The sequence below is a fragment of the Emys orbicularis genome, chromosome 3, assembly GCF_028017835.1.
Source record: "Emys orbicularis isolate rEmyOrb1 chromosome 3, rEmyOrb1.hap1, whole genome shotgun sequence".
Classification (NCBI taxonomy): domain Eukaryota; kingdom Metazoa; phylum Chordata; order Testudines; family Emydidae; genus Emys; species Emys orbicularis.
Genome location: NC_088685.1, coordinates 93,306,492 through 93,321,126, shown reverse-complemented (window position 1 = coordinate 93,321,126; position 14,635 = coordinate 93,306,492). Strand labels below are relative to the sequence as shown.

Here is a 14,635-nt window from a genome sequence, read left to right as displayed (position 1 = left end):
AGAAAATGCTCTAGAAGATGGAGTTTTAGTCGGTCCTCCCTCCATTTTCTGCATCTGCTTTTGAATCCAGAGCAGACCTTACATTTGGAAGGGATGTGAGTCTCTCCAAGGCAGTGGAGGCAGATAGAATGCCTGTTGCTGCAGGGCAAAGACCTGGTGCAGGTCTGACAGGGTTTGAAGTCCAGCCTTTTGGGCATAACATTTTAGGAAGGCTAGAGGAGGATGAGTAAGAAGCTGCTCCCCCCCACCGCCCCAAAGCACACATTTTTGCTAAATAACCAAACATAAAGAAAAGTTAGGAAAAAAGAAAGAGAACAATTAAGAGAAGAAAACAGCAAGCTGCATGGATAGCTAAAATGGACATTGTGACATTTCATATCTAGCCACAGGCAATTGAGAAGGAATGGGAGCCACAGTGCGCCTGCCCTTCCTGTATATGTATCCTCGCTCTGGAGCACAAGACTGTGCAGGGCACAGTGGCAGGCTAATGGACACTGCTGACAAAATCTCTGACCAGCAATGCACGGAGGCACGCACATCCTGAAGTGGAAGCACCTACAGGGAAAATAACTCAAAGAACATACTTTTATTGTTGGTCTCCAGATGTCTATAAATCCGAGGTTTTATTATCTTCGTTTTTATCATGCCAGTCAAAGGCTTGAGTGCCAAGGAATACATTACCAGATAAATTACCATTTAGAAAAATGGCTCTCCCTTCTGCAATGGTCTTTTTTTGGTGGCTCCGTATGCATACACTATAATACTGTGGCAGAGAGCTTTGAAGAAGCAGCCTAAAGAGTTGTTTGATGTAGAATAAGGAAAACAATTAATACCAGATAATACAACAGAACAGCACTGCATGTAGATAAGACTCAGGGACTAATTAGGGCTGGCCTAAGTGATGAGATGGTGTTTGGCTGCTGTGCTGAAGACCTGGATTTTGGAAATGAATGTGAGATTCTCAGTCTTTAGACATTTGGGACCAGATTTTCAAAAGAGCTCAAAGCTAGACTTTCAAATGTTCAGCACCCATGTATTCAAAGTTTGTTTCCTGCCAGCATCATGAAGCACATAAACATTTAAAGAGATTGAATGATCTACCATCTTGGAGAAAGATAGGGTGTTATTATGAGGCCAATCAGATTGGAAAGGGTATTTCATCTAATGAAATAGAGCCAGATCCCTTACTCATGGTGAACTACACCAAACTCTACAAGCAATCTCATTGAAATGAATGGGACTGTTTGCTGGGGAAAAAAGCACTACTGAATGTGAATAAACGGGGAGAGGGAGCAGAATCTGTCTCATAATGCTGTATGATAAAATGGAGAAGAACTGAGCTGGAAGGCAAAGTTAAGTATATTTGTATCACACACAATATGTTTAACAGAAAACTTTATAACACTGGTAAGATGAGCATGATGTAATATCTTGTAAATACAGTACCAGGAAACTGAAGTTCAAAAAAATATACTTTATGTGAATACTGAGTCTAGACCTAAACAACAAAGAAATTCAGAACTTCTTATTACCTTGGGGGAAAGAGTTTTATCTGAAGTGGAAAGTGGTATCTCTAACTGTACTTAAAACATCTCTTGAATAGTTATTAAACCTTCCACAGACCTACACCAGGGACATGTAAAAACAGCAAAGATAAATAGGGAAAGCAATACCTCATACAGTCCTAAAAGTTAACTGTATAATCTTAAAGTCAGCCCTAAGGGAGTTGGTTCGAATGTACACAGGACTATTAGATATGCTCTATACACCTGATACAGCTGAAATGCGAGAGGACTGCACCACTCAGTGCAGTTTAGATTAATTTATCACAGCAAAATAGAAAATATTTTACAAGTTCATAGCCATTTGGGAATCAGGACTCAGCTGTCTGAGACAATTAAATGTGATCTACTTATAGACTATAGTACACTGGTGCATCTTGAATGGCCAGTTTCTGGTGTGTTCAAATTTACCTATTGGGTGAATTACTCTGCTCCAAACCATACTGCCCTTTCTCTTGGTTCACTGCAGGAATTTTTAAATGAGAGAACATGTTATGAGACATATCAGCTGGGAAGGAACAGCTTTTCTGTAGGGTAGCATCTGCTGCCCTCAGGCCATTCCTCAGTGGCCATGATGTAGATACACAAAGGACAGACTGAAACCATAAGAGGGCCAGACTGATTTTATGACTATTATGCCACAGTGCCAAGATGCCGGATGCACAATGGAAATACTGCATTCTGGGGTACACAGTAACTGCCATATTGGGTGAGTCCAATGGTCATTCTAGTCCTGTATCCTTTGCTCTAATCTTGGCCAATACCAGATGTTTAAAGGAAGATGGAAATGGAAAATTACATAATAATCTGCTCTGGTGGAAATTTCTTCCTAACTCCAGGCAGTTAGTGATTGGCTTGTACCCTGACATGTAAAATATGAAATTCAGAGTGGCTTTAAACCAAACTGTTATACACAACCTACTCTACAGTATGAGTCTCCTGACATTTATATTATTAAAAAAGAGAGAATATTGTGGTACTAGACATAACGCTGTTTTGTTTTAATCTCACAATGGTGCATCGGGGAGCCAACTGAACTGAACAACTCACTGTCAGACAGTGACTGTGGAAGAACTTTGAAATATTTAATCAGAAGCACATCCAGAAGTTAATGATCTGGCCCACATTCTCCTCTCATTCATGCCAGTGTAACCCCATTAGCTTGAACAACTGGCAGTTCTGAACAGATGTTATGAAACGTATCTGAAAAACTCACTAGAAACCCCTTTCTATTCTAGCCCAAAGGACCAAAGTCTATAAGGGGATGTTTTAGGGGATGTGTGAGTGTTGGGCAGTGGGGAAAGAGGGGTGGCATTTTATGTCTTTCTCACAGACACTGTGGGATAACACGCATAGAAACAAGATTGAGTTCCTGTTTACACTGGAAAATCTGACAATCCTAAAATGCATAATGTTGTTTGGCAAACACTACCACAGAGGGTTTGGAGTTGTAAACTGAAACTAAAACAGCAAACCGGTTTTATTAAAAGTTTAATTTTCTAATTAAGCTTTGGATTTTTGCTGGGAGCAGCCTGATGTTTCTTTCCTAAAAGCACCCCAAGCTCAGTACATTTACACGTTAGTTTTGCATGATGGAGCAGAGACTCCATGTGATAAAGGGTGTATGTTGTAAAGCTGATTTTCTACTGAAATGGTCCATGTACCACTGCTATAAAAACAGTGAAAGATTTCTCATTCATTGAAGTGTCATTGTCAAGCTGTTAAAAAAGTGTAACAATACACTTATTCTCTGCATGTCAGAGAAGACTGAGTGTAAAATCTGTCCAGAATAAGATCCTTATTAAACACAGTCAAAGGGCTAGATTCTCAGCTGCTGCACATCAGCGTAGTTCCACTGGCTTCTCATGAAGCTGTAATGATTTGCACCAGCTGAAAGTCTGACCCAAGGTTTCTTAGGGCCATTTCTGAAAAGCACTGAACGCCTCCCACTATGTGTTGATGGCATGCAGCATCTCATAGGAGATGCTCTGAAGAGAATAGTCCTGTTCCCTTTCTAATAAATGAGTTCCTTGGAACAGCTTGATTTCATCAATCTTTTTACCAACTTCCCTTCTTCCATCTTCTTTCCCTGTCAGCAACCAGGGAACTTTTGTTCAAGCTCAATGATGCACTATTTTTATGATATTTCCTGGGTATAGTAAAACTTGGGCCACAATTCATGAAATGTGTTATTTGGTTCATTCCTCGTCTCAACCCATTGATTTATGCTCATCTCAGGCTGCCTGCTTTTAGGGCTCGTCTACACTTGAAAGTTAATTTGGATTAAGTTAGGGTGTGAATTGAAAGCACAAATCACTATTTCTGAATAACTCCATGTGTGGACAAGCCCTAAGACAATCCAGGACAGCTATGGGAATGGGAGACACTACAGTCTTGTTGGGGTCCACTAGGCATAGCTACCAGGTAACTCGGGAGAGTGGAAGGCCAAAGTGTCGATGAAACTCGTTTGCTCTGGGCCTATCTGAACCCCCAAACTTCATCTTGTGAACTCTCACCTACTTCTGTGCTCACTGCTTACATGCTCTGTAGCAGGCTGAAGCAGAAATGTATTGGTCAGCGTTTTTAGCAGATGGCTGCAGTTTCACTCACACTAGCAGAAATAATAGAGATAAGGAGGAGGGGAAGGAAGGGTAGTTAGTTTGCAGGTGTCTAACTCAAGGTCGCAAAGACTGGGAAAGTTTTCTCACAAGCTTATGTAGAGCTTATTGTAACAGTTGTCTGGAAGGGAGGGGTAAGGGGGAACAGCCAGACAAAGAGATGTATGGAAACAGTTTGGAGTATAAAAGGTAAAAGTTGTTTGTATTTGTTGCACTGGATTTGAGACATGCTGGTCTCCTAGTGCCATTTCAGAGCTCTGAAATAAACTTGGCTTGCTTTCTCCCCTCAGTGTCTTTATTGGTGCCAAGCACACCGGGCCACGAACCATTGTTGTGCCCTCGAGCCCCTTGGGCGGGCAACAGTTTTGGCGTCCCTGTGTGGGCTCGAGGCTGAAATTTAGCCTTGCCAGGATCCCTCCTGGTGGCCGACGGATTACGACGACGACCGACGCCCAGCGCGCACCGGTGACTTCATCGGGGGCCTCGGCAGAGACGTGGTTTGCTCGACCCCGGAGGGCACAACGGTGCAACGCACACAGACAGTGGAGAAGCAGCTGCGGGCGACGGTGGGGAACCGGTCCCGTGGATAGGGCGACGGTGCAGAACCGGACCCTTGGATAAGGTAGGAACACTCCAGTGGGGACTTTACCTGTTTTGACCTGGGGACGCCCAGAGTCTCCCTAGAATATGGGGCAGGGACAGAGTACAGCCAGCAGGGTACAGTGTACACCCTTAGAATGCATTCTGGTGAACTGGAAAGTGTTTGGATCTGATCAGTTGATTAAAAGTAAATTGAAAAGGTTCTGTACAGTTGATTGGCCTCAGTACCAGCTGGAGTGCCAAGAAAGGTGGCCACCGGAAGGATCACTTAATTACAACACGATTCTTCAGTTGCTTTTGTTTTGTCAGAGAACAGGTAAATGGAATGAACATCTCTATGCGTATACGTTTATGGTATTAAGAAATAGGACTGATATTTTGCTCAAGTGCCATTTGACTCCGACAGGCTCGGTAGTAACGGCTGCTAAACCCCAGAACCCTCCCACTGTTGTAATGCCAGAATTGGTGTCCCCTTCGGCTCCTCCACCCCCACAGGCTTCAGAGAGTACCCCCCCCCCCCCGTGGGATTGTATCCGTTGATTACTGAGAGTGTGGTAGCCCGTCCAGGAACACAAGAACGGGCAGCTCAGATAGTATCTGTATATTCGCATGTACCTTTTAACCCTGTACATTTGGCTGCTTTTAAGGCAGAGGCCGGAGAATTTTCAACGAATCCAAGCAAGTTCATTTCTATCTTTGAAGGGTGTCTGGCTAGCCATAAGCCTGACTGGGATGATTGTAATATACTTACGAGAACCCTGTTGTCTGAAGTGGAGCGGAATCAGGTTATAGCCAAGGCTAAGGAGAAGGAAGACAGAGAAGGCATTTAAGGTTTAAAAGGGAAAGCTATTGGATACCAGAGGTTGTACAGAGTGGAATCCTCAGAAGTGAGTGTGTTTGTCCTGGTTTGTTGCTTCAAGGCTCTGTACAGAAGTTATGTTACTGGAAAGGATGTATAATGGCAATGTGTATGTGTTGATGGTTGGAGAAATGGTGTATGAGTGAAGAGTGGAAGGTTCCTTTGGAAGTTAGAAGAAGTCAAGAAAGGGAGAAGGAAAAAGAACAGAATGAGTTAACTGAGGAAAATACAGCTAGCAAGCTCAGTCATGCTGGCTCATCCAAGGACATTGTACACAGCTAAGACTTGGCTGACAACCAAGAGAAAGGGGGGCCTGAATGTGCCCAAGCAACTATGAGATCTGCAAAATACTGCAAGGCATAATGAGGACAACAGAAGGGTTAAAAAGCAGCTTTGTTGAACAGTATTGGTCCAGGGATTTAAAAATTCCCCCACTCTGTTCGGACAGGCTTTGGCCAGAGACTTGGAGGAGTGGGATAATTCAGACAGAGCCCTCCTGCTGCAATATGTAGATGACTTGTTAATTGCTGCTGTGGGTCTAATCCCTTGTCTCAGAGCTACTGTGAGTCTCCTAAACTTTATTGGATTGCGAGGATACAGGGTATCTCAAAACAAAGCCCAAATTGCTCTTTCAGAGGTTCAATATCTGGGATTTCACATCAGGCAGGGAGAGAGACAGCTCTCAAACGAAAGGAAGGAGGCTATCTGCCAAGTTCCCATCCCCAGCAACCGTAAACGGCTTAGGGCATTCCTGGGCATGGCAGGTTTTTGCAGAATATGGATTCCAGAGTTTGGACTGTGGGCTAAACCTCTGTATGAATGTGTTAAGGGAGCGGAACATGACCCCTTTCACTGGTCCCCAGAAGCGGACAGGGCATTTAAAATCTTGAAAAGGAAGCTAATGGAAGCTCCAGCCCTGGGCTTGCCCAATATATCTAAGCCGTTCCAACTGTATGTGCATGAACGAAAAGGGGTAGCTTTGGGAATGCTTACCCAGCTATTAGGTGCCTGGAAGCGTCCTGTGGCATACTTTTCTAAGCAACTGGATCAAGTTTCAAAGGGATGGCCAGCCTGTTTAAGGGCGGTCGCAGCTACTGCTCTAGTGCTTGGGGAAGCTGAGAAACTGACACTGGGAGGAACTGTGCAAGTGTATGTTCCCCACATGGTCCGAGCCTTGCTGGACACTAAGGGTGGTCTTTGGCTCACACAGGCTCGGGTTGCTCGGTACCAGGCAAAGCTGTTAGAGAATCCTGAAGTCACCCTGCAGATCTGTCCCTCTCTTAATCCAGCTACACTGCTACCAGAGACAGAAAAGCAGGAACATGACTGTCTAGAAATCATAGATGTTCAGTATTCTAGCCGCCCAGATCTAAAAGATCAGCCACTCCCAAATGCTGACTTGGAATGGTATACAGATGGAAGTAGTACTGTGGTGGATGGGCAAAGGAGGGCTGGTTATGCTATTGTGTCTCTTCATGATACCGTGAAAGCTGAGAGTTTACCGGCAGGAACATCTGCCCAGCTTGCTGAACTAGTGGCCCTGACTTGAACTGGCAAAAGACAAACGGGTTAATATTTTTATTGATTCAAAGTATGCTTTTGGGGTATTGCATGCTCACGCTGGTTTGTGGAAGCAAAGGGGAATGCTAACAGCCCAAGGTTCTCCGGTCAAGCATGGGTCTCAAATTCTCCGGCTTTTAGAAGCAGTACAACTCCCCTCAGCAGTAGCAGTGGTGCATTGCAAAGCCCATCAAAGGGAAGATCAAGATGTAACCAAGGGCAATGCCAGAGCAGACAGGGAAGCTAAGTGAGCTGCTACCCTGAAATCACCAACAAAGGATAATGCCCAAATGCATGCCCTCATCCCATCAGTGGGTGAGCTTGCAGCCCCTCAGTACTCCCAAGAGGACAAAAACCTGGCTGACAGTCTCGGTCTCCAGGAAAAGGAGGGATGGCTTTATTCCACAGAGGGAAAAATCCTCCTGCCCAAGGGCTTGATTCGACCAGTGTTGCAGGAACTGCATCAAACCACACACGCTGGCAGCGAGGCTCTTACCCAGCTCATGAATAAATATTTTCTAACCTCTGGTCTTAAACCCCTAGCATCACAGGTACAAGCTGAATGTTTAATCTGCCAAAAAAATAACCCTCGACCAGGAGTAGCAGTGCCACCAGCCACCCTGGAACCTACCCCAGGCCCAGGATTAGTGTGGCAAATAGACTTTACTGAGTTTCCCAGGACCCAAGGGTACAGGTACCTTCTTGTCTTAGTGAATCGATTCAGCGGATGGCCTGAAGCCTTCCCATGTCGCAACAACACTGCCAAGACAGTGGCTCTTAAGTTTGTTAAGGAGATCATTCCTCGCTTCGGCCTCCCCCAGTGGATGGAATCTGATAACGGAACACACTTCACATCTCAAGTGGTTCAAAAGATATCAAGTGCTCTGCAGATTCCCTGGAAACTCCACACACCCTGGCGACCACAAGCCAGTGGAGTAGTGAAATGCACAAATCAGACACTCAAGCGACACCTCTCAAAGGTCTGTCAGGAGGCCTCTCTTAAGTGGCCTGATGCTTTGCCCCTTGTGTTACTTCGCATTCGTGCTCTCCCTAAGGGTAGGATAGGGCTTAGTCCCTTCGAGATTATGTTTGGAAGAGCATGGCCTATGAATGGTACCCCAGTTCTGTCAGGGGAGTGGGAGATGGCGTGTGGTTTCTTGTCTCAGTACATGTGCTCTCTGTCTGCTGTTCTTTCTTCTCTTCACAGGTACACCAAAGATTCACAGCCTCTTCTGCTGGATACTCCGGTCCACTCCCTGCAGCCTGGTGACTCCGTTCTCGTGCGGACCTGGAAGGACGAGCCTCTCCAAGAGAAGTGGAAGGGACCCCACACCGTCCTGCTTGTCACCCATACAGCGGCAAAGGTCGAAGGACACAAGAACTGGATTCATCACTCCCGACTGAAAGCAGTGCCCGCTCCTAAACAGTGGACTGTCCAGCCTGCGGAAAAGACTGCTAACGACGATTTGGGACTTAAGCTGTTATTCAAAAGACAGTAAGGGTCACTGGGAATGCGTTGTGATCTCTCTAAACAGTCACAGCATACTCCCCGCAAGAACCCTGAGCATTGGTTTTATTTTCTCACAGAAGGCGGACCTGGCCTATGTATTTGGTCTTGTTATTTTTTGACTTGTTTAAAAGTTCCCTTATACCCTCTCATTGATAATCCTGATTGTATAGAGCTTAATCGCATTTTGTCTTTAGAGTATGAGAAAACTCTGACAAAGGTTTGTTGAGTGTTCTCAAAGGAGGGATTGTTGGGGTCCACTAGGCATAACTACCAGGTAACTCGGGAGAGTGGAAGGCCAAAGTGTCGATGAAACTCTTTTGCTCTGGGCCTATCTGAACCCCCAAACTTCATCTTGTGAACTCTCACCTACTTCTGTGCTCACTGCTTACATGCTCTGTAGCAGGCTGAAGCAGAAATGTATTGGTCAGCGTTTCTAGCAGATGGCTGCAGTTTCACTCACACTAGCAGAAATAATAGAGATAAGGAGGAGGGGAAGGAGGGGTAGTTAGTTTGCAGGTGTCTAACTCAAGGTCGCAAAGACTGGGAAAGTTTTCTCACAAGCTTATGTAGAGCTTATTGTAACAGTTGTCTGGAAGGGAGGGGTAAGGGGGAACAGCCAGACAAAGAGATGTATGGAAACAGTTTGGAGTATAAAAGGTAAAAGTTGTTTGTATTTGTTGCACTGGATTTGAGACATGCTGGTCTCCTAGTGCCATTTCAGAGCTCTGAAATAAACTTGGCTTGCTTTCTCCCCTCGGTGTCTTTATTGGTGCCAAGCACACCGGGCCACGAACCATTGTTGTCCCCTCGAGCCCCTTGGGTGGGCAACAGTCCCCTTTTCTTGGCAAAAGGCCTCATGGCATTTGAAAGTCCAGCTCTTCTCTCCTCCAAGTCATGCAGGAAAGAGAATAGAATCCCTTTACCAGCTCTGTGTGCAAGAGGACTAAAAGGGGCAGCAGTCTCTCTTCTATGGCATTTCTCCTATTTCCACCTTCACCACCTGCCTCAGCATGGACAGAGTGAAGATCCTAGCTCTACCCTCTTTCTCTGTTCTCAATAGGGGTAAGATCCATCATGGCAGAAACTAAGTGTTAATGAAACAACAGTAGCTTAATGAAATGCATAGATGAGACCACGTTGTGAGGAGCTGTGAACACCAGTGAGGATAAATGATGCAAAGGGGCATAGAGAAACTAGAAATATGGGCAATAAACAGAAGATTATATTAATAATTGTTTAATAATTAATTAAACAATAAAAAAGAAGATTCAGTTTAGGAAAATTCAAGCTCAAAAATATTCAGTGAGACGTACAAATGTGGAAATGTTGGGGTCTCAGTGGGCAGCAAATTGGATGGGAGATCACGATGCAATGTGGCAGCAAAAAATAAGCTTTTACAAAAATTGATTATATCACTAAATCTGTCACAGAGCTGGTCAAATAATTCCATCAAGTATTTAATTTGACAACATTCATGATATTTCAATTAATTATTTTAGTTACTTACCCAGTTTTTAGAACTGGACAAATAATTCACAAACCAGGCTGCTGAAGCACATTTATATGGGTGAATGAGAAAGGTAGATACATAGACAAATACAAAGACCTATAAAGACCAAGTACAGGGGGTTGTGTACCCGTATATGTAGTGTAGAAGCTTGCTCAGGGAGATCTATACAAAAGTAGCAGTATTGATTTTGGTTTTATTACGATAGATTTTTCCATTCCACTAGGTATAAAATAACAGAGTTATGTGTGTGTTGTGGGGGGCAGGGGGGAGGGTTGTTATTAAGTTCTCAGTAATTTTCTTTGAAAAGGTGCTACAGGTAATTTTAAATATGTATTTGTGTTTCAAAGAAGTCTGAAAGCCAAATTCTGGACGCAGAAGCACTTATAGTTGCTCACATTGATTTCAAATGTTCCATATAATCCTTAAAACTGCAAAGTTTTCCCTCATTCTTGCTTCTTATTCAGGCACAATTCGGTTTTTTCTACCCACGCTGCTCACTCAACCATGGGAGAGATATGTTCTTAATTATCTCTGCTTTTTCAGGACATTAACTGCTGCTTATTTATTTTACTGGCTTTATAGCAAGTTTCAAGCAAGTAAGGTGTAAATACGATCAGAATATCTAAGGGTGCCATGCTATTTAGACATTATATGGAGTGGAAATGTGTTTTATTTCAGAATGATCAACATCAATTTGTGTAGCTATGTCCAGAGATATACATTTTCCATTATGAATTTCTATTACTTGTTCTCCACTACAATGGAAAAAACCTGTCTTTAAAATTTACAGGCTATACCTTTAAAGAAGACTGTTCCTATTGTGTGTGTGTGGGGGGGAGAGTTATGGGGTTTTGTTTGGGGAGTTTTTGGTGATTTTTGGAGAGGGCAAACTGTGCCTGAAATAAATGCGTGTGATTACTTGATTTAGGACAGTGAAAAATGTGGTTGTAATTTTCCAATTGCAAACTGAGTCTACACAAATGGGTATTTACTCTTTAAAATATATTATTAAAGGACCAAGCCAAGTAGCTTAGCCCCAAATATGTGAGAATGAATAATTTACACAACATTTTCTTTTTCTACAGGTTGCAGAATGGTCAGCATTAAAATTAGCAAAAGATGAAAACAAAAAAAGACATCATTTTATGAGTGTGAGACATCATAAAGAGGAAGACAAAGAAGGAATTGGATTCCTGATCGTGCCCTGTTGAAGTGAATGGGGACTTTACCATTAACTTGGTGTAGAATCAAACCCTGAGAGAGGAAATCATCTGAGTACTCACCTGTACACTAGTAAGAGTGGTGTATTGGTAAGCTTTGACTACCAGGTAATTGGCTTCTATATCTATTATCCCCAGGATCATGTACTTCCACCATCTCCGTTTCAAAATTGCCAATAAGTTTTCTTCTCCTGTGTTGGTAGATAAAAACAAACATACAATTACATATAAAGAGTTAGAAACACACCCACAACAAACTATGTCTCATGAGAGATTATACTATAGAATCTTATGCAATCAAATTAGTGGATAGTTTCAATTGAACATAAATCCAGATTGTGACTTAAATATAGTTAAAACTCAAATATTTACAAGGTATTTTAGGTAGGTAAAAACTAACACCTTATTTGTCTTGCAATTCAACACCACAAAGCAAGCTGGTTGTCTGGGTTTTCAGTTCACTTGGGTTTTAAAAACTTGCCATGAAAAATGATTTGAACTTAAACAATTTTTGGTAATATTTCCTAAGAATATTTTATTGTTCAGTTTATGTATGCAAGTCCTGACTACAGAATAATAAATACGATGTAAAACATGATGCAAGAGGTTCTCACTTAAAGTAGGAGAGCAACAGTATGCAAGGGTATCTGAGTAACCAAGCAGAACAGTAACAGAATAATCAGGCTTATTATGAAGTTTAAAGGAAAGTTATTGTGATCTTAGGTGCAGATTCAAAAACGTTGGACTAGTTTAGAGAAAGGTTGCACAGAGACAAACAGATTTTGCGTGACTGGTATCTCTGCTTCCAGAATCAATTTTTGAGCAACCAGATTTGTTCTGCAATGCCCTGGCAATGGAATCCTGTCAGTCACACAATACTTAATTTCTACTATGTGAAGACTGTCAGCACAACATGGCTTGCAGATCAAATCCATAACTTGGGCAAGGTCAGACAGTTCTAATGCTGGGCCAAGGATTATTACTGTTCTCAGTTCAAAAGAAACCAAACACACATTCACCGGGGACAGATAACCCTATTATTTATGTGCACTGTGGTAGCACCTGCAGGGCCCCAATCATGATTGGGACCTCCTTGTGTGAGGAGTTGTACAAACCCATCGTAAGTGACAGCCCCTGCCCTAAAGAGCTTATAGTCTAAATATGGATATTAGAGCTGACCTGAACCACTGTCATAAAGCTTGACCTGAACGGGAACCATTTGGGAAGTTAGAAAATGTTCCATCAATTTAATATTTTTGTGTGTCTCCACAAATCCTTTTAGTGTCAGCTGTAACCACAATTACCAATGGGCAAAATAGGATAAAAAAATAAACTGAACATTATTCCAAATAGACACCAAAACTTTTAAAATATTTGAAAAAGTTTCATTGGCTTTCCCAACTGCACCCCCATTATTCTTCATTGTCATGTGTGCCCATGGATTTCTAGGTTCCAGCTGAAACGGGTAACAGATGTGATACCATCTCCTAAGAAAAGGTGGCCTCTTGGCATTTCTGGAACAACCTGGAGGAGGACTCTCTGAAATCTCATGAGAATTCTAACCTACCGTTGCAGATGAAAGAGGCAAATACTTCAGATACTCATCCAAAAGCTTGGACGTGAAAAACTGGCTTAATTGGAATCTATAGGAGTGGTGCCATTGACTTCAACGGGGCCAGGATTTCATCCTGAGCATTTTCCCCAACCAAACCTGTGATTCATAGGACATTTGTTCATTAAGAAATACACTCACACGCACTCTTTGCAATGGGGGTATCATGAGGCAGCATCCTAATTATTTGCTGTACTGGCAGTGACATTGAGAATATAACTTTTGGTAGGTTAAGACCAGACTTTGTTTACTTGCAGAAAGAAGCACAGAAACAGCAGGAGTCAGGAATGTGATTACTTTGCTCAGATGACATCCAATAAGTAATTTAAGAATCTGGATTCGAATGAGTTGGTCCCTTCTACCACATCAGACATTTCCATTAACCTTTGTGCTTTAAGTGATTTTGGCTGCAAAAACACTCTGGTTTATGATGCTGCATAGCACAATATCTTTGAAACATGCTATAACTTTATGCCTCTGTGTTGATTTGAGGATGCAAAACAGAGTAACTTTTTCCTTTGAGTCTGCTTATTTTTTGAACATGAAAAGTGATGAATTTTCAAAGCAGCACTTGGGGATTAAGCCACGTGATTAACATCAGTGCAAGTCACACAGGTAAATCCTTTTCCGGGATTTTGAAAATGTATCCCAAAAAGTTACAGTGCCAAAATGATTTGACATACCCTTAAACCACCGCATTGAAAAGTGCCAGTGTAATGAAAAGGCATATTAAAGCTTTGAAGTGATATTTTCCCTTACTTTTAAAGAGAGTTTAAAAATAATGAAATCAAGTTCTGGAACGTTGTAGGGTTCATTGAGTCACGTAGTGTGATGCAGTATTAGTGGGGGAATTAATGCTGATACTTGTCAATATTAAAGTTCTGTTTCAGCAAAGCACTTAAGCATCTGCAAGGCCAACCCCAGATGTGGTACCCCTGGAAGTTGGCACCCAGGACAACCATCCTCCTTTGCCTGCTCTTAAGGGTGTCTCTGAACACCTGCTTAAATCCATGCCTATTCAGGGGAGCACATAAACATGAAGTTAACTTTGAGAAGCTGTTGAAATCTCATTGCACATGCTTCAACTGTTTTCTGAATTGGGGCTTAATTCCTGTGCTCCAGAGATATGGGGTGCTTGAAATAGAATGAAAGAAAAGACCAAGGCGGAAAAAAGTGGTTTAGATTGAAAGATCAAGACTCTCTAAAAATATGAAGTGCTTCAGTAACTTTAGATTGCTAAATTCAGGGCAAAGTTATTTACAATTACATTAGGGCCCTCTTTCTGTTTTATAAATAGTACTATTGGGAAGTGAGTTGAGCATCAGTGGAGTTGACATCACACTGAACTAATTTAAACGTGAAGGGGTCTATTGCCTTATAAATGCAGTGGGGAGGAAAGTTTACACAGCTGACTACTATCAATGCTACTGGGAGTTCAGTCATAGATCTCCCCGCACCAACTGGAAAACTTGTGAAATTAATGGAAAATTACAATAAAGGCTGAAATAAAGAATCTTAAGAAATAAAAAAAGCATTAGCTTGCACTGGTAAGTCATGAACAGCAAATCATTTGCTCTGAAACAA

The 14,635-nt window shown here is 42.5% G+C and overlaps 1 protein-coding gene across 1 annotated transcript in view; it reads right to left on the bottom strand.

Annotated features, from left to right (window-relative positions):
- Positions 1–14,635, bottom strand: part of SLC35F1 (solute carrier family 35 member F1) — a 385,340-nt gene that overhangs the window by 68,359 nt on the left and 302,346 nt on the right. Inside the window, exon 3 of the mRNA XM_065401726.1 lies at positions 11,503–11,630. Within this exon, the coding sequence (XP_065257798.1) occupies positions 11,503–11,630 (128 nt within the window). The remainder of the gene's footprint in view (positions 1–11,502; positions 11,631–14,635) is intronic.